We start from the raw sequence: 20,306 nt of genomic DNA, 5'->3' as shown, positions 1-20,306 counted from the left end.
TTATGCGGCAAGCACTACATGAAGCGGCAGGGTAGATGAGATACAAACAAATAGGATACTGTCCCTGCCCCACATTCATTCAATCATTCAATCATATTTATTGAGCACTTACTGTGTGCAGAGCACTGTACTAAGCGCTTGGAAAATACAATTCGGCAACAGAGACAATCCCTACCCAACAACGAGTTCACACATGGAGCTCACAGTCTAAGCGGGGGCTCAATGGCCTAGAGTTTTTCATATTTACATATAAACTGGATGATTGTCATCCTAACAATAATAATACACTATTTGCTAAGTGCTGACTGTGGGCTGAGCACTGCAGTAAGCACTGGGAGAGAAACAATACAATCAGACACAGCCCCTGTCTCTCATGGTGCTCCTAATCTAAGGGGGAGAGAATACAGGTACTGTATCCCTATTATAAAGATGAGAAAATCGAGGCACAAGGGGTTAAGTAATAACAATAACAATGATAATAATGAGAGTATTTGCTAAGCACTTACTATGTGCTAAGCACTGCTCTTCAGTGCTGGGGTTTATCCCAGGTTGGACACAGTCCCTGTCTCACATGAGGCCCACAGGCTTAATCCCCATTTTAAACATGAGGTAACTGAGGCACAGAGACGTGAACTGACTTGCCCGAGAACACACAGCAGACATGGGGCAGAGCCAGGATTAGAACCCTCATCCTCTGACTCCCAAGCCCGTGGTCTTTCCACTAGACCATGCAGCTTTCCTGATTTGCCCCAGGTCTCACAGCATGCAGTAATACTGGCAACAGCAGCCAGCGATATTTGCCTTTGGTTTCAATTTTCGATTTTCCTATCGATCAGCACAAATCACCATTTGCTTCTGCCAGCGTGATAAAGCTCAGAGCTGCTTCCACCCCCTCTACCGTGGTCACTACTCAGAACATGGTGGAGAGCGGAAGAAGTGAAGACAGGGCACACAGGGCACATGAGAAAAGGATGAAGAGGAAGAAGAGGAATTCAGAGGTAAAGTGGGGAGGAAGCTGAAAAAGATGGTGACCTAGTCCTTGGGGTACTTGAAAAAAAGATTGGCTTTGGCTTTCAGTGAACTTTCCCAAGCACTTAGTAACGTTCAGGGCTCTGAAATGAGTGAAAGAGAAGAGGCCATAGGCTGAGACGCCACAATTCAGTGGATAGAGCATAGGCCTAGGAGTCAGTTCTAACCCTAGCTTCAGCACTTGGGCAAGTTACTTCACTTTTCTGGCCCTCAGTTACCTCATCTGTAAAATGGGGATTAAGACCGTGAGCCCCATGCAGCTTATATCTAGAGTCTGGCACATAGTAAGCACTTAACACTTAACAAATGCCATAAAAAAGAACCTTACTAGGGTCTCAGCCAAAAGACAACTGCTGAGATGGAAGAGGCAGGCAAGGAGACATCATCAATCATCAATCGTATTTATTGAGCGCTTACTATGTGCAGAGCACTGTACTAAGCGCTTGGGAAGTACAAATTGGCAACATATAGAGACAGTCCCTACCCAACAGTGGGCTCACAGTCTAAACCAGCCAAAGCCACCCCCTTACACTCTCTCTATGCAACCATCCTAAGACCCAGTGTGATCAAACAGTGTAGAGATTTCCTTTTTAACGGTATTTGTTAGACAGGGACTAGAACCTGGGGGGTTCCAATAATCCAACAAGGGCCCTGAACCTGGACAAGGGACTCAAATGGAGTAGGCAACAAGTGGTCATTCAGGTACACTTGGAGAAGGGGGAAGGAGAAAGGGCTCTCTTCCTAGTTAAATGGCCCCACTAGCCACAAAACTTCCACTCCCAGTGGGATTTTTCTCTTCATCCCACTTCTCTCCCTCTACTCTGGTCTCCTTCCTGTTCTGGGTCCTTATCCCTGGAGCCGTTTTCTGAGACAAAAGATTCTGTCTCCAGGACTAAAGGAGAATGAAGGCCATATAATAATAATAATAATAATAATAATAATAATAATAATGGCATTTATTAAGCGCTTACTATGTGCAAAGCACTGTACTAAGCGCTGGGGAGATTACAAGGAGATCAGGTTGTCCCACGGGGGGGTCACAGTCTTAATCCCCATTTTACAGATGAGGGAACTGAGGCCCAGAGAAGTTAAGTGACTTGCCCAAAGCCACACAGCTGACAATTGGCAGAGCCAGGATTCGAACCCATGACCCCTGACTCCAAAGCCCGGGCTCTTTCCACTGAGCCACGCTGCTTCTCTATGGAGTCCAGTCAACAGTAGAGAGACACCTCTGTGCACTTGGGGATGCAGCGTGGCCTAGTGGAAAGAGCACAGGCCTTGGAGTCAGAAGAACCTGGGTTCAAATCCTGGCCCTGCCACTAGTCTACTGTGAGACTTTGGGACTGTCACACAACTTCTCTGTGCCTCAATTACCTCATCTGTAAAATGGAGATTAAGAAGGTGAGCCCCATGTAGGACATGGACTGTGTCCAACCTGATTAGCTTGTTATCTATCCCAGAATTTAGTGCAATGCCTGGCACACAGTAAGCGCTTAACAAATACCATAAGGACAAAAAATTTATATCAGTTTTAGTAAAAAAGTTCATGCCCCAGGGGAATGTCCAGAGCCTCATAATGGTGTATTAGAGTATTGCATGGTCTCTGTCCGAGGTTCTGGTAGCTTGAGGGTCTCTTAAATCATGGCATTTAATAAGCGCTTACTATGTGCAAAGCACTGTTCTAAGCACTGGGGAGGTTACAAGGTGATCAGGTTGTCCCACGGGGGGCTCACAGTCTTAATCCCCATTTTACAGATGAGGTAACTGAGGCACAGAGAAGTTAAGTGACTTGCCCAAAGTCACGCAGCTGACAATTGGCGGAGCCGGGATTTGAACCCATGACCTCTGACTCCAAAGCCCGTGCTCTTTCCATTGAGACACGCTGTTTCTCCAAACCAAGCGCTGCTTCTTAAACCAAGCACTGGGCTGAAACAAGTCAATTCTAGCTTGTCAGTAGACTGGAGGGCTCTATCTTCAGGCCCTGGAAGAAACGTCAGGAGGATTTGAAGGTGAAGGGCTCCTCAATGAAAAGAAAAAAATACAGAAGGGGATAAGATCCCCTTCAACGCTTTCAACAGTATTTACTAAGCAGACTGTAAGCTCGTTGTGGGCAGAGAACATATCCACCAACTCTTCTGTACTCTCCCAAGTGCTTAGTGCAGCATCTGTATGCAGTAAGCACTCAATAAACACCACTGATTGATTGACCTAATCTGTCCAGAGAGCATCCTTTTGGGAGATGTGAGGAATAGGATTCAGGAATCTTCCAATTAAATGGGAGAAACAAAGCAAACACGGGAACACAGAATGAAAAGTGACTGAGTTCTGGCACAAATTTACCACTGGGGATGTCCCAGGGGCAGAAAGAAATGAGAGACTGTTCAGAAGGTAAGGAGTCAGTGTTAGAGAAAAATGTTTGGGAGTCTAGACTGTAAACTCTAAGCTCATTGTGGACAGGGAATATGTCTTGTTTATTTTTGTATTGTACTCTTCCAAGTACTGAGTACAATGCCCTGCACACAGTAAGCACTCAAATATGATCGAATGAACTGAATGAATGAATTTAAGCCATTTTATCTGGTGGACAGGGCAGCGGGAAGGGATTCAGAGAGCAGGATTCTAGTTCTAGTTCTGCTTCAGATCTCTTCTGTGACGATGAACTGTTCTGGGCCTCTGTTTCCCCATCTGCAAAATCTCTGCCCCTCCCTGATTCCCAAAAATGAGGGAGAGGGAGAAATTGAGATTGCGGGTGGGAAGACGGGGAGGCTAAATCCTTAACAGGAATAGAGTAAAGAACTTTAAAGGGAAACATTATTATTTTCTTCTACAGAGAAGTGGAATGACTTCTTTATCCATTTACTATTTGGGGTGATTATTTGTACAACTGAAGAAGCCTGGGGCCCTGATTACAGAATCAGGAAATGAAGGCCCTTTCCTCCCCTGCCAGACTGCATTCCTGTACATGGCTATGAGTAAGGCTGGGAGCAATGTGAAAAAATAGGCCCAAGGGCTCTGGAACCCAGGGAATTAATGTAAGAACTATCTGAACTTGGCCTTTTTCAGAGTAAAAACATGTGATGCCACTGATGGAAAACCTCTTTTGTGCCTAAAACAATAGAGATCAAGGTTCATTCCTGCATGGTTTTTAAAGGACAATCTGGCACTTTCTGTACCCCACTTAAAAAGTGCATTTTGCAAGCACATTTTCACGTTCGCTTGCAGAGAGCCTCAAAACTTTACCAGCCCACAGTATTTTCTTCAGCCCAGTCTACGCTTTCCCGTGCTGGGGTGATTCAGCGATGACCATAAGAATCAGTAGCCCTGAGTGTGTTGCCACCTTAAAACAATCACTCATCCTATCCCGCCTGGATTCCTGCATCAGCCTCCTCGCTGACCTTCCAACCTCCTGACTCTCCCGACTCCAGTCCATACTTCACGCCACTGCCCGAATCATCTTTCTACAGAAACGTTCAGGACACGTCGTCCCCGTCCCCGGCCCCCAAAATAACTCCAGGGATTGCCCATCCAGCTCCGTATCAAACTAAAACACCTCACCACTGGCTTTCAAACACTCCATCACCTTGGCCCCTCCTACCTCACCTTGCTTCTCTCCTTCTACAACCTAGCCCATATACTTTGCTCTTCTGGTGTTAACCTTCTCACTGTGCCTCGATCTCACCTGTCTCACTGCTGACCTCCGGCCCATATCCTGCCTCTAGCCTGGAACGCATTTCCTCCTCAAATCCAACAGGTTATTACTGCCGCCCCTCCTTCAAAGCCTTACTGAAGGCACATCTCCACCAAAAGGCCTTCCCAAACAAAGCCCCACTTTTCCTCAGCTCCCACTCCCTTCAGCGTCGCCCTGTCTTGCTCCCTTTGCTCCTCCCCCCACCACAGCCCCACAGAATTTATGTACATATCTGTCATTTTATTTATTTGTATTGATGTCTGTCTCCTTGCCTCTAGACTGTGAACTCGCTGTGGGCAGGGACTGTCACTGTTTATTGTTGTACTGTTCTCTCCCAAGCACTTAGTACAGTGCTCTGCACACAGTAAGCGCTTAATAAATACGATTGAATGAATGAATGAATACAGTACAGCACATCTGCTATGAATCGCATTTTCAGGCTATCTTTTTTCCTGTTTGTCTGAAGTCTGATTTCTCTGGGGTCCAGGCTAATTTCTCTCAAACACTGGACCTGTGCAGATCTGCAAGGCCTTTCCAAAGCAATTTTGGTAATCATGTAACAAAAAGGACTATCAGTTGCGGCAATATTGGTCACACCTTCCTCTCTATTTCCATCCTGTTCCCTTTTGTGGTGTATGTGCGTGTGCCTGTGTGACTTTTATCCAAGCCGCTCCGAGTTCCTCCAAACTGAGGCAGCGGCATGCTCTTCCCTCCTCCAACACAGGCCCCTTTCAGGAGAAGCAGCATGGCTCACTGAATTCAGCATAAGCCTGAGAGAAGGACCTGGGTTCAAATCCCGGCCCTGTGACATGTCTGCTGTGTAACCTTGGGTGAGTCACTTCACTTCTTTGTGCCTCAGTTCTCTCATCTGCGAAATAGGGGTAAAAGTGTGAGCCCCATGTGGGAGAGGGACTGTGTCCAACCTTGCTTGGCATATAGTGAGTGTGTAACAAGTACTGTGATTATTATTATTAGAGCTGGGACCCGGCCACCATTCCCAGAAGTCCCACACAGAAGTGAGGTTCTGGAAGCATTCATTCATTGTCGTATTTATTGAAAGCTTACAATACGCAGCGCACTATATTAAGCCCTTTGACAGTACAATTCGGCAGCAGAGACAATCCCTACCCAACAACAGGCTCACAGGGCTTCCCCTCTTAAAATATATATATATATATATATGTGTGGGTGTGGGTGTGGGTGTGTGTGGGTGTGTGTGTGTGGGTGTGTGGGTGTGTGTTTGTAGGGGCTTTGCAGGGGGCTTTTCCCATGCCTTTCAAGGCTTTGTTGGGCTCTGCTTGTTCAGCATATTACACAACAGAAAATCTGGACCTTGGCCCAACACAAGTTGCAGCTTTTGCGTGATAACTGACTCTCCGCCCCAAAAAGGGATCTCTGGAACCCTGTTCTTTTGCACACAAACACTCACCCCGACTCGTTACCTGAGTGTCTCTAATGACAGAATGACAGCTTAGTCTCCTTCTATCACTTTGGTTTTTCTTTTCAAACAACCCTGCAGTGTTGATTCTAGCCATTTGACACTTTTACAAATGAGCACCGGGAAGAGAGAAATGAGTCGGAAAGAAGTCTGTAATTGAACACTACAGAAGAGCCAACTTCACTCCGGCCCACTCAATGCCCACCTCTCTCTGACCTTTACTGAAAGCCGCTTTCACGGCACTCAGCTCATCCAGTTGAGAGCCTGCTTTCTCCCTGAGGTAAACACCATTGGGATTTGCACAGTCACTGGCCGAAACATCAACCCCCTCCAACTTCCTTCTGTCAATGCCAGTTGCCATTTAAACTGAACAGGAGGATTGTCCGAAGCAGCAGCATGGCCTAGTGGATACAGCACAGGCCTGGGAATCAAAAGGACCAGGGTTCTAATCCCCCCTCTGCCACCTGTCTGCCATGTGGCCATGGACAAGTCATTTAGCTTCTTTGTGTCTCAGTTACCTCATTTGTAAAATGGAGATTAAGACTGTAAGCCCCCAGTGGGCAAGGGATGTGTTTGTTGATTGTGTACTGTACTCTTCCAAGCGCTTAGTACAGTGCTCTGCTCACCGTACGTGCTCAATAAATATGACTGAATGAATGACTGTGGGACATGGACTATGTCCAATCTGGATAACATCTATCCCAGCACTTAGTACAGTACCTGGCACACACTGAGTGCCTAACAAATAGCAGAATTATTACTATTATGATTTAGCTGGGGTTGGTGGACAGGGTGGACAGGACCTGGCCCCTAGAGACTGAGCTGGACACCAGCCCAAGGCAAGAAGCAGAAGGGGTACACGGGCAGACCTAAGGAGCGTCAATAGGAGGGAGGGAGATGAAAGAAGGGCAATCTGTGATGGATAAAAAGCGCCTCTGGGCAAATCTTTTACCTTTCCAGATCTCAGTTCTCCCACTAATCAAATTGCCAGTGAGTCGATCGTATTTACTGAGGATTTGTCAGACCTGCCCCGACTCCCGCAGGCTGTCCATCCACAGACTTTTCCTAGAGTCACATTCGGGCCAGTCCCAGCTTATTCTAGTCCCGAGCGTCCAAGTGGTCCCCCAATCCAAATCCCAGCTCCTTGTGGGCAGAGAATGTGGCTGTTTATTGTTGTCCTGTACTCTCCCAAGCTCTTAGTACGGTGCTCTGCACACAGTAAGTGCTCAATAAATACAACTGAATGAATGAATGACAGTGCTCAATAATACTGCGATCACTGTTGCCTGGTATCTCTCCCCCTTGCCTTTCTGATGCTCTCTCCCCAAGCCCTCTTGCAGATTCAAGTCATCATCAATCGTATTTATTGAGCGCTTACTTTGTGCAGAGCACTGTACTAAGCGCTTGGGAAGTACAAGTTGGCAACATATAGAGACAGTCCCTACCCAACAGTGGGCTCACAGTCTAAAAGGAGTCTTGCGTCGACTCCCACCTCCCTACCTCTTCCCCACTCAACAGACCTTGAAGACCAGAGGGGAGTGATCCACACAATGAGACTCCTTCTTGTGTGGTTCTACCAGTTCCATTGCGGGCCCGCTACGTAATCTGGGCAGATTTGAGTCACAAGGAAGAATAGAGTCGCTACTCCCTTGGGATTGACCCTGGGATTCAGGTTCTTTCCCTGCTTCCAACTTCAGAGCTCCCAAGGCCACACGTCCTTTGGTCCAGAGAGTAGACTACTACTCTCCCCATCTTCAAAGCCCTTCTGAAATCACAACTCCTCCTAGAGGCTTTCCCTGATTAATCTCATCTCCCTATCCCATTTCCCTGTCTTGGGTCCTCACTCCCCTTCCACGCCAGTAACACTTACGTTCATATCTTTACACTCTTTTGCTTCATCCTATCAATCCATCGCATTTATTGAGCACTTCCTGTATGCAGGGCACTGTACTAAGCACTTGGGAGAATCTGTCATTTACTTGAATATCTATCTCTCCATTAGGTTGTTAGATAAGCACTCGGGAGATACGATCTATCCTTAAGGGCAGAGATTGTGCCTACTAACTCGATTGTACCCTCCTAGGTGCTCAGTATAGTTCTCTGCACAGAGTAAGTGAGCAATATGCTAGGCACTGCTCTAAGCGCTGGGGTAGATACAAGGTAATTGGCTTCGACACAGTCCATGTACCTCATGGGGATCACAATCTTAATCCCCATTTTACAGATGAGGTAACTGAGGCCCAGAACAGTGAAGTGACTTGCTCAAGGACACAGAGCAGACAGGTGGTGGAGCTGGGAACATGTCCCTGCTGCCACGGTAAGTCTGTAGCTTCCAGGGGCAGGATTTCTGACCCTCAGTGGTGTTTTGTATGGTACTACCAAGAGGCTGGGGCTCAGTGGTCAGGGACCCGAGCCCCGCTCCCTCTCCCCACTCTGGAAAAAGTTGGGGACCACCCGGCAGTCTACTGGGCTAGGCACCCGTGAAGAGCACAAGGCTGGAAGCCAGGAACTTCTGAGTTCTGGCCCGGGGAGCCCCATACTCCTAAAACAGGGGTGCAGTGAATTTTGAAGGGAAATAAATAGGAATCATGGTATTTATTGGGCACCGTGATCTAGCGGAAAGAGCACGGGATTGGGAATTGGAGGACCTGGGTTCGAATCCCATCTTGGATAAATCACTTTACTTCTCTGTGCCTCAGTTACCTTATCTGCAAAATGATGATTAAGACTGTGAGCTCTATGTGGGGCACAGACTGTGTCCAACCTGATTAACCTGTATCTACCCCAGCACTTAGTCCAGTGCCTGGCACATAGTAAGCCCATAATAAATATCATTTTTTAAAAAGTGCTTACCATCATCATCATCATCATCATCAATCGTATTTATTGAGCGCTTACTATGTGCAGAGCACTGTACTAAGCGCTTGGGAAGTACAAATTGGCAACATATAGAGACAGTCCCTACCCAACAGTGGGCTCACAGTCTAAAAGGGGGAGACAGAGAACAAAACCAAACATTCGAACAAAATGAAATAAATAGAATAGATATGTACAAATAAAATAAATAAATAAATAAATAGAGTAAAAAATATGTACAAACATATATACAGGTGCTGTGGGGAAGGGAAGGAGGTAAGATGGGGGGGATGGAGAGGGGGACGAGGGGGAGGGGAAGGAAGGGGCTCAGTCTGGGAAGGCCTCCTGGAGGAGGTGAGCTCTCAGAAGGGCCTTGAAGGGAGGAAGAGAGCTAGCTTGGCGGATGGGCAGAGGGAGGGCATTCCAGGCCCGGGGGATGACGTGGGCCGGGGGTCGATGGCGGGACAGGTGAGAGCGAGGTACGGTGAGGAGATCAGCGGTGGAGGAGCGGAGGGTGCGGGCTGGGCTGGAAAAGGAGAGAAGGGAGGTGAGGTAGGAGGGGGCGAGGTGATGGACAGCCTTGAAGCCCAGGGTGAGGAGTTTTTGCCTGATCCGTAGATTGATTGGTAGCCACTGGAGATTTTTGAGGAGGGGAGTGATATGCCCAGAGCATTTCTGGACAAAGATAATTCGGGCAGCAGCATGAAGTATGGATTGAAGTGGAGAGAGACACGAGGATGGGAGATCAGAGAGAAGGCTGGTGCAGTAGTCCAGACAGGATAGGATGAGAGCTTGAATGAGCAGGGTAGCGGTTGGGATGGAGAGGAAAGGGCGGATCTTGGCAATGTTGCAGAGCTGAGACCGGCAGGTTTTGGTGACGGCTTGGATGTGAGGGGTGAATGAGAGAGCGGAGTCAAGGATGACACCAAGGTTGCGGGCTTGTGAGACGGGAAGGATGGTAGTGCCTTCAACAGAGATGGGAAAGTCAGGGAGAGGGCAAGGTTTGGGAGGGAAGACAAGGAGTTCAGTCTTCGACATGTGGAGCTTTAGGTGGCGGGCAGACATCCAAATGGAGATGTCCTGAAGGCAGGAGGAGATGCGAGCCTGGAGAGAGGGGGAGAGAGCAGGGGCAGAGATGTAGATCTGGGTGTCATCAGCGTAGAGATGATAGTTGAAGCCGTGGGAGCGAATGAGGTCACCAACGGAGTGCGTGTAGATCGAGAACAGAAGGGGACCAAGCACTGAACCTTGGGGAACCCCCACAGTGAGAGAATGGGAGGGGGAGGAGGAGCCTGCAAAAGAGACTGAGAAAGAACGATCGGAGAGGTAAGAGGAGAACCAGGAGAGGACGGAGTCTGTGAAGCCAAGGTCAGGTAGCGTGTTGAGAAGAAGGGGGTGGTCCACAGTGTCAAAGGCAGCTGAGAGGTCGAGGAGGATTAGGACAGAGTAGGAGCCGTTGGATTTGGCAAGCAGGAGGTCATTGGTGACCTTTGAGAGTGCAGTTTCCGTGGAATGAAGGGGACGGAAGCCAGACTGGAGGGGGTCGAGGAGAGAGTTGTTGTTGAGGAATTCTAGGCAGCGCGTGTAGACAACTCGTTCAAGGAGTTTGGAAAGGAATGGTAGGAGGGATATGGGACGATAACTAGAAGGTGAGGTGGGGTAAAGAGAGGGTTTTTTTTAGGATGGGAGAGACATGGGCATGTTTGAAGGCAGAGGGGAAGGAACCAGTGGAGAGTGAGCGGTTGAAGATGGAAGTTAAGGAGGGGAGAAGGGATGGAGCGAGAGATTTCATGAGATGAGAGGGAATGGGGTCAGAAGCACAGGTGGCCGGAGTAGCACTTGAGAGGAGGGAGGAAAGCTCCTCTGAGGACACTGCTGGGAAGGATGGGAGAGTAGCAGAGAGTGTTGAGAGCCGGGGGGATGGAGAAAGGGGGGAAGAGACTTTGGGGAGGTCGGACCTGATGGATTTAATTTTGTTAATGAAGTAGGAGGCCAGATCGTTGGGGGTGAGGGAAGGAGGAGGGGGAGGAACCGGGGGCCTGAGAAGGGAGTTGAGTGTACGGAAGAGCTGGCGGGGGTGATGGGCATGGGTGTCAATAAGGGAGGAGAAATAGTTTTGTCTGGCAGAGGAGAGGGCTGAGTTGAGGCAGGAAAGGATAAACTTGAAGTGAACAAGGTACCACATATTAAGCACTGTGCAGAGCCCTGGGATAGGTACCCAGTAATCAGACTGGACACAGTCCCTAATCACCCAGGACTCCAAAGTCTAAGGGTGAGGAAGAACAGGTGATTTATCCTCATTTTACAGATGAGGAAGTGAGGCTTAGAGGTACTAAGTGATATACCCACAGTCACAGAGCAAGCAAGGAGGGAGCTGGGATTACAACCCAAGTCCTCTGACTCCCAGGACCGTGCTCTTTCCATTAGGCCAAACCGATTCCCAAATGGAACTAAGCCCAATTGCATTTGAGTCCCACCACTCCTGCTCCTCTGGTTCCTGCATTTAATCCAGTACAGAAGAAAGCGTCTCTTCGATCTGCAGCCCTAGCACCTCAGAGCCATTGCGGCAATCTGACCTGACAGACCGCCAGCTGGAGATCAGCCAAGCCTGGGATGGAGGAGAGGTGCTGAGGCTGCAAGCAGAGAAGGCCTGTCAAACTTCATCCCCAAAAGAAAACCAGCTGAACCTAGGAATCATCTTTTCCTTGCTAGCAATGATGCTCCCACTGAGGAAATTCCTTCCACTTCCATTGCACTGAAAACATCAAAGTAGAAGCACATCTAATTGGTTAGGGCTGATGGGCTTCCAGCTAGGAGACTCCTAAATGTCGCCTAATTGCTACCTGCAGAGTCTCTAACACCTAAACCATGAAAGCACAGCTGTTTTCCCTGCCCGGAAGTCTAAGATTTGCTCTCAGACTCGCAAGTGCCCAGCAGGCTATAAAGGGCAGGTTGCTTAGCTCTGCAGACAGACACAGAAAATTAGCCAGAGGGGACTCCTCACAAAGATAGCCATTTAACCTACCACAGGCCCACATCCAGCTTCTCCCTCAATCTGCAGTGGTTCTAAGTGTACCTCCATCTCACCGCCGACCTCTCAACCACATCATGCCTCTGCCCTCCTCTTCACATCCAACAATTACTCTCCCTATGTTCAAAACCTTATCGCAGGCACATCTCCTCCAAGAGGCCTTCCCTGCCTAAGCCCTCATTTCCTCTTTTCCCACTCTCTTCTGCATCACCCTTGCACTTGGATTTGCTCCCTTTATTCGCCCCTCCTTCAGCCCCAGAACATTAATGTACATATCCTTAATTTCTTTCTATGAATGTCCGTCTCCCCGTTTAGACTGTAAGCTCATTGTGAGCAAGGAAAATGTCTACGAACTCGGTTATATGGTACTCTCCCAAGCATTTAGTACAGTGTTGGGCATACAGTGAGTTCTCAATAAATACAATTGATTGTTTCAGGTCCAATCTCTGTCTCTCCTCTTAGCCACCTGGGCCTCCTTTCTTTCAGTCCCTGAGCAGTCCTGGAGAGCACAGCAAGGGTGAGGATATTCAGTGTGGGCTAGAAGAGTCACCCAGCTTCAAGAGAGGCACCGCACAGAAAAGTGGAGGCGGGCAGAGAGAAACCTTGCTGATCTGGTCTTGCTGAGAGAGGCAAATTCCCTGCTCTCTGGGGAACCTTAGTATTCAACTATTCTGCAAAAGGGCATCGTAATCTTGACTTCCTTCCCAAAGTTGCAGGAGAATTTCCTAAGTCAGATTCATAGACTCAAACACTAGCCGCCGGAAGACCGTCAGAGACCAAGTGACCCAGGGGCCACCCCACAGGGAGATGAAAGCCTAAACCACCTAGCAGGGGGTGGCTATTTTTAAAAACATGACAGCCATGGGGAGGAGTAGATTTCACCACCTTCCTTGGTAGCTTGATAGAATAGCTTGTGTTTATGAAGGCAGTGAGAGGACAGGCTGGGTGGGGTAGGGGGAAACCTCCCTGATGAGAACACACACAGCAGGTGTGTTTGGAGGCAGCTGAACCAAAGCAGTTGACAAGGGCTAGCTTTGGAAACTTCCTTTCCCTCAGGAAACAGTCCTGAATGGTCAAGACCTCAGCCCTCCCCACCTTACAGAAGAGTCAGTCCTGTTGGACAGTGTAGATGGGATAACCCCCGCCCCCAGACTTACCCCGAATGTTTCCCAGGTAGAGGCCCTCGAGGACCTGACAAAAAAAAAAATGGAAAAAAGAGATTTGTGTTGGGAAGGGAACGCGGCTACCCCCAGCCCACCTACTACATCCCTCACCCTTCCCGCTGGGAGAAAGGCTTTGCCTCAAATGTGCACTTATTGAAGGCATCCAGAAGGCCTTCCCTGACTAAGCCCCCGACTTTCCTCTTCTCCCACTCCCTCTGCGTCACCCTGACTTGCTTCCTTTGTCCTTCCTCCCTCCCAGCCCCACAGCACTTAAGTACATATCTATAATTTACTGATTTCAATTAATGTCTGTCTCCCCGCCTCTAGACTGTAAGCTCATTGTCGGCAGGGGATGTGTCTATTGTACTCTCCCAAAGTGCTTAATACAGTGCTCTACACACAGAAAGTGCTCAATAAATACAACTGAATGAATGAATGAATGCCAGGAGGGGGAGAGAAACTCAGCCCCTGAGAAAGAGATAGTTGTCAAAGTGACAGAAAGAAATCTCAGAGAGGTAAGAGGACCCTGGCCCAGATTACCAAAGCACCTTTACCCACTCGCTCTTGACTTGACGATGGGAGCATTTTCCAATCATCTGACGCCAGATGACTGACAATCTTATTAATGGTCACACATTAATCAATGATATTTATTGAGAGCTCTCTTTGAACAAAGCACTATACTGCGCACAACTATGTCAGAAGTAGCATGGTGTAATGGATAGAGCATGGGACGGAGTCAGAACGACTTGGGTTCTAGTCCTGGTTCTCTCATTTGTCTGCTGGGTGGCCTTGGGCAAGTCACTTCACTTCTCTGGGCCTCAATTACCTCAACTGCAATATGGAGATTAAGACTGTGAGCCCCATTTGGGACAAGGACTGTGTCCAACCGGATTATCTTGTATCTACCCCAGCACATAGAACTGGCACACTGTAAGTGCTTAACAAATACCATAAAAAATAAATTAATTCCAAAAAAACAAAGTTAAATATCAATCATCCTCAAAAATCAATTGCCGAAAAAGAGCCCCACAACTAGGGATCGGTTATTGATTTGACTGACTATTTTATGTTGATGATCTAGCATTCGATGTGTGGATAGAGTAATGCTTAACCCTTGGCTGTTTGATTACACAAGTAATGATTCTGTAGGATGCCATAATAAACATTAAATAATGTCAAAAGTAGGTGAGAGTGGAGAAAATCTTCCCAGCTCAGGCGAACTTGGGCTGGAAGGAAGCACTTTATGCTCTGGGCACCGAAGACACCCATTTTTCCATGGGCACCTGAAGACAGGCACCTCCAAGCTCTCCATTTCATCAGATTTATTCAATCGCATTTATTGAGCACTTACTGTGTGCATAGCACTGTACTAAGCATTTGGGAGAGTATAATACAACAACAAGCAGACACATTCCCTGCCCACAACGAGCTTACAATCTAGAGGCGGGGAGGGGAAAGACAGAAATTAATATAAATAAATAAATTAGAGATATGCATATAAGGGCTGTGGGGCTGGGATGGGGGGTGAATAAAGGGAGCAAGTCACGGCGATGCAAAATGGAGTGGGAGAAGAAGACAGGAGGGCTTAGTCAGGGAAGGAGATGTGCCTTTCATAAGGCTTTGAACAGGGGGAGAGTAAATGTCTGTCAGATTTGAGGAGGGAGAGTGTTACAGGCCAGAGGCAGGATGTGGGCAAGGGGTCAGTGGTGAGATAGACGGGATCAAGGAACGGTGAAAAGGTTAGCACTTACTGTGCCAAGCACTGTACTAAGTGCTGTGATAAAATCAATCCATCATATTTATTGAGTGCTTGCTGTGTGCAGAGCACTGTATTAATTACTTTGGAGCATACAATACAAATAAATAAAAGATAATCAGGCCCCACACGGGGCTTACCATCTAAGTAGGAGGGAGAACAGATATTTCATTCCCATTTTTGCAGATGAGGAAACTGAGGCTCAGAGAACTTGGGTGACAAGCCCAAGGTCATTGCCCGAGTCACACAGCGGGCAAGTGGCAGAGCCAGAATTACAATGCAGGTCTTCTGACTCGTAAGAACCCCTCCGGTGTGGGACCCTGCGACACTAGGCACTGCAGGAAACAGAGAAGACAGGGTCCTCACCCTCCAGGAGCTTCCAAGGACAACCTGATCCTGAACTTGGCAAAACCAGGACTAAAGCCACTTTCCTTTCGAGGAGGAGGAGGAAGAGGGTAAAGAGGAGGAGGAAGAAGAGGAAGTGGAGGAAGTTGAGGAGTACTCAATAATAATAATAAATGTAGCTGTTAAGTGCTTACTATGGTAAGCGCTGGGGTGCTGTCCAAACAAATCAGGTTGGACAGTCCCTGTCCCACAAGGGGCTTGCAGTCTCCATCCCCATTTTGCAGATGAGGTAAATGAGGCACAGAGAAGTGAAGTGACTTGCCCAAGGTCACACAGCAAACAAGTGGCAGAGGCAGGATAGGAACCTGGTCCTTCTGACTCCCGGGCCTATGTTCTATTTACTAGGCCATGCTGCTTCTCTCCCAACTCCTTGTAGGCTAGGATCGTGCCTTATCTACCCTACTATAGTGTATTCTCCCAAACATTTAGTCCAGGGCTTGGCACACAGTAAGCGCTCAATAAATAGCATTGATTGATTTTGAGCAGCCACTTGGAGGAGTGCACTGTACAAAGCACTTGGGAAGTATAGAATAACGAAGTGACATGCTCCCTGTTCACAAGGAGATGCTCTAACAGGAGATACAATCAGTGGTATTTATTGAGAGCTTACTGTGTACAAAGCATTGTACTAAGTGCTTGGAAACAAAAATATTTACATCTAGAATGGCTGAAATAAATGGAGCAGAAATACACATATGCCTGTGTGTGTGTACACATGGAAGTAGCATGCCTAGTGAATAGAGCATGGGCCTGAGGGTCAGAAAGACCTGAGTTCTAATCCCAGCTCCTATGCCTCAATTCCCTCTTCTGTAAAATGGGAATTAAGATTGTGAGCCCCATATGGGACAGGGACTGTGACCAACTTGATGTGCTTGTATTCCACCCCAGCGCTTCCCGCTGTTGGGTAGGGACTGTCTCTATGTGTTGCCGACTTGTACTTCCCAAGCGCTTAGTACAGTGCTCTGCACACAGTAAGCGCTCAATAAATACGACTGATTGATTAGTACAGTGTCTGGCACATGGTAAGCGCTTAACAAATACCACAAGAACCTGGAAAAGGAAACCCTTCACAGAATTTACTCTGTAGGCTTGGGAAAATAAGTCTACCTATAGGCCTTAATTGGTCACTTACCAGCCAAGGATCTGACAGCAGAGAAGGAAAAAAAATGTTTTTGATCTCCTATTTCCACTCACAATCTCCCAAAAAGCAAAAGAGTCCATGTTCCCCGCTGACCACAGCCAGGTGGTTGCTCACGGGAAAACCTAACAAGTGACTCCTGCAATGCCCCAGCTTCACCAAGGTAGGGACTGTCTCTATATGTTGCCAACTTGTACTTCCCAAGCGCTTAGTACAGTGCTCTGCACACAGTAAGCGCTCAATAAATACGATTGATTGATTTAAATGCCAACAAGGAGAATGGAGTCTGCCCAGAGCCACTCGGGCCCTTGTTTTGCATTTCCATGGCAACCCCACACAAAAATCTTCCAAGTGGTCATGTAAAGGGTGGATTCAGGGGCTGTGAATATGTAGCAATGGGAGGCGTGCTATTTTCGAGGATTTTCAAGTGACTATTTAAAAAACTAAACAATTTTCTTCTTTATGGCGGTCACAGCACAGGCACAACGTGGCAGGTGGAACAAAGGCAGCTGACTTGTTTTGTGTTGTTGTCTGTCTCCCCCTTCAAGACTGTGAGCCCGTTAGTGGGTAGGGACCGTCTCTAGATATTGCCATTTGTACTTCCCAAGTGCTTAGTACAGTGCTCTGCACACAGTAAGTGCTAAATAAATATGATTGAATCAATGAATGAATGACCAGAGCATCAGGGAAATGTCTTTGGGGTTTAGTAATTACTGAGTAATATTTGTTGAGAGCAAACACACACATACACGCACAAACCTCATACCACTAACTCCTTCTCATCATCCTAGGTACAGAGGTAAAGTGACCTCCCCAAGGTCAAACAACCAGTTGGCAGCAGCAAAAGGGTGACAATTCATGTTCTCTAGGCTGCCAGTCTGTTGCATAACTACAGTTTTCCTAGTCTTGTGTTCTTGTGTTAGCCTGGCCTCTTGGGTAACTGTGGATATTAGAGAAGCAGCGTGGCTCAGTGGAAAGAGCATGGGCTTTGGAGTCAGAGGTCACGGATTCAAATCCCAGCTCCGCCAACTGTCAGCTGTGTGACTTTGGGCAAGTCACTTAACTTCTCTGTGCCTCAGCTTCCTCCTCTGTAAAATGGGGATTAAGACTGTGAGCCCCCCATGGGACAACCTGATCACCCTGTAACCTCCCCAGCCTCCCCGGCGCTTAGAACAGTGCTTTGCACATAGTAAGCGCTTAATAAATGCCATCATTATTATTACAGGTGAAAATCTGTTCCCATGAAATTCACGGGGAGGTTTTAAATCATTTCATTGTACTGGTTTCCAGGCCCAAGCTCCAAGACCCTGTCTCCTAGCATAATGGGGGCATTTCCTCCAGGTGGCTTTCCCTAATTAATCTCTCATCTCCCCCCACTCCCATAACCCTTCCCCCCATTCTCCTTTCAGCACTTCCCCATCCCCTAAGCACTTGGGAATTCTCATTTCCATAACACTTATGGAGATACCTTAGGGGAAGCAGCCTGGCTCACTGGAAAGAGCCCGGGCTTTGGAGTCAGAGGTCGTGGGTTCAAATCCCGGCTCTGCCAACTGTTAGCTGTGTGACTTTGGGCAAGTCACCTAACTTCTCTGGGACTCAGTTACCTCATCTGTAAAATTAAAATTAAGACTGTGAGCCCTCCGTGGGACAACCTGATCACCTTGTAACCTCCCCAGCGCTTAGAACAGTGTTTAATAAATGCCATCATTATTATTATAATGATAATCCTCGTTATCCTTGAACGAGTTGTCTACACGCGCTGCCTAGAATTCCTCAACGACAACTCTCTCCTCGACCCCCTCCAGTCTGGCTTCCGTCCCCTTCATTCCACGGAAACTGCCCTCTCAAAGGTCACCAATGACCTCCTGCTTGCCAAATCCAACGGCTCATATTCTGTCCTAATCCTCCTCGACCTCTCAGCTGCCTTTGACACTGTGGACCACCCCCCTTCTCCTCAACACGCTATCTGACCTTGGCTTCACAGACTCTGTCCTCTCCTGGTTCTCCTCTTATCTCTCCGGTCGTTCTTTCTCAGTCTCTTTTGCAGGCTCCTCCTCCCCCTCCCATCCCCTTACTGTGGGGGTTCCCCAAGGTTCAGTGCTTGGTCCCCTTCTGTTCTCAATCTACACTCACTCCCTTGGTGACCTCATTCGCTCCCACGGCTTCAACTATCATCTCTACGCTGATGACACCCAGATCTACATCTCTGCCCCTGCTCTCTCCCCCTCCCTCCAGGCTCGCATCTCCTCCTGCCTTCAGGACATCTCCATCTGGATGTCCGCCCGCCACCTAAAGCTCAACATGTCGAAGACTGAGCTCCTTGTCTTCCCTCCCAAACCTTGTCCTCTCCCTGACTTTCCCATCTCTGTTGACGGCACTACCATCCTTCCCCTCTCACAAGCCCGCAACCTTGGTGTCATTCTCGACTCCGCTCTCTCGTTCACCCCTCACATCCAAGCCGTCACCAAAACCTGCCGGTCTCAGCTCCGCAACATTGCCAAGATCCGCCCTTTCCTCTCCATCCAAACTGCTACCCTGCTCATTCAAGCTCTCATCCGATCCCGTCTGGACTACTGCACCAGCCTTCTCTCTGATCTCCCATCCTCGTGTCTCTCTCCACTTCAATCCATACTTCATGCTGCTGCCCGGATTATCTTTGTCCAGAAACGCTCTGGGCATATTACTCCCCTCCTCAAAAACCTCCAATGGCTACCGATCAATCTGCGCATCAGGCAGAAACTCCTCACCCTGGGCTTCAAGGCTGTCCATCACCTCGCCCCCTCCTACCTCACCTCCCTTCTCTCCTTCTACTGCCCAGCCCGCAACCTCCGCTCCTCCACCGCTAATCTCTTCACTGTACCTCGTTCTCGCCTGTCCCGCCGTCGACCCCCGGCCCACGTCATCCCCCGGGCCTGGAATGCCCTCCCTCTGCCCCTCCACCAAGCTAGCTCTCTTCCTCCCTTCAAGGCCCTGCTGAGAGCTCACCTCCTCCAGGAGGCCTTCCCAGACTGAGCCCCTTCCCTCCTCTCCCCCTCGTCCCCCTCTCCATCCCCCCATCTTACCTCCTTCCCTTCCCCACAGCACCTGTATATATGTATATATGGTTGTACATATTTATTCTCTATTTATTTATTTATTTATTTATTTTACTTGTACATTTCTATCCTATTTATTTTATTTTGTTGGTATGTTTGGTTCTGTTCTCTGTCTCCCCCTTTTAGACTGTGAGCCCACTGTTGGGTAGGGACTGTCTCTATGTGTTGCCAATTTGTACTTCCCAAGCACTTAGTACAGTGCTCTGCACATAGTAAGCGCTCAATAAATACGATTGATTGATTGATTGATTATACCTTCATTCTCACGTCCTCCTATCTGTAATTAATTTTAGCGCCCTTCTCCCCCACAAACAAGGACCTGGGAAATCAGGAGGCTCTGGGTTCTAATCCTGACTCCGCCACTTGTCTGCTGTATCCCCTTGGGAAAGTCACTTCACTGGGCCTTAGTTACCTCATCTGTAAAACGGGGATTGAGACTGTGAGCCCCATGCAGGACAGGGACTGTGTCCAACCTGACAACCTTGTATCTACCCCAGCAATTAGTAGGATGTCTGGCACAGGGTAAGCACTTAAATACCATACCATAAAAAAGGATCATGTCCAATAACTCTATTATACTCTCCCCAGTGCAAACTAGCCTGCTCCAGACTAGAACTCGAGATTGTGGTGCTGATCCTAAATAACTGCAGGCAAGCTCAAAGGAAAACACACTCCACGATATAACCACGTGTTTCAAGGAACAC

The 20,306-nt window shown here is 48.1% G+C and overlaps 1 protein-coding gene across 1 annotated transcript in view; it reads right to left on the bottom strand.

Annotated features, from left to right (window-relative positions):
* The window catches only part of LOC119934259 (dual specificity protein phosphatase 22-A-like), an 84,224-nt gene that overhangs the window by 55,876 nt on the left and 8,042 nt on the right, over positions 1 to 20,306 (bottom strand). The window contains exon 2 of the mRNA XM_038753700.1: positions 13,200 to 13,233. Within this exon, the coding sequence (XP_038609628.1) occupies positions 13,200 to 13,233 (34 nt within the window). The remainder of the gene's footprint in view (positions 1 to 13,199; positions 13,234 to 20,306) is intronic.

Source organism: Tachyglossus aculeatus, chromosome 11 (assembly GCF_015852505.1).
Source record: "Tachyglossus aculeatus isolate mTacAcu1 chromosome 11, mTacAcu1.pri, whole genome shotgun sequence".
Classification (NCBI taxonomy): Eukaryota; Metazoa; Chordata; class Mammalia; order Monotremata; family Tachyglossidae; genus Tachyglossus; species Tachyglossus aculeatus.
Note: the sequence above shows the minus strand (reverse complement) of the source record. Positions and strands in the feature narration are given on the sequence as shown.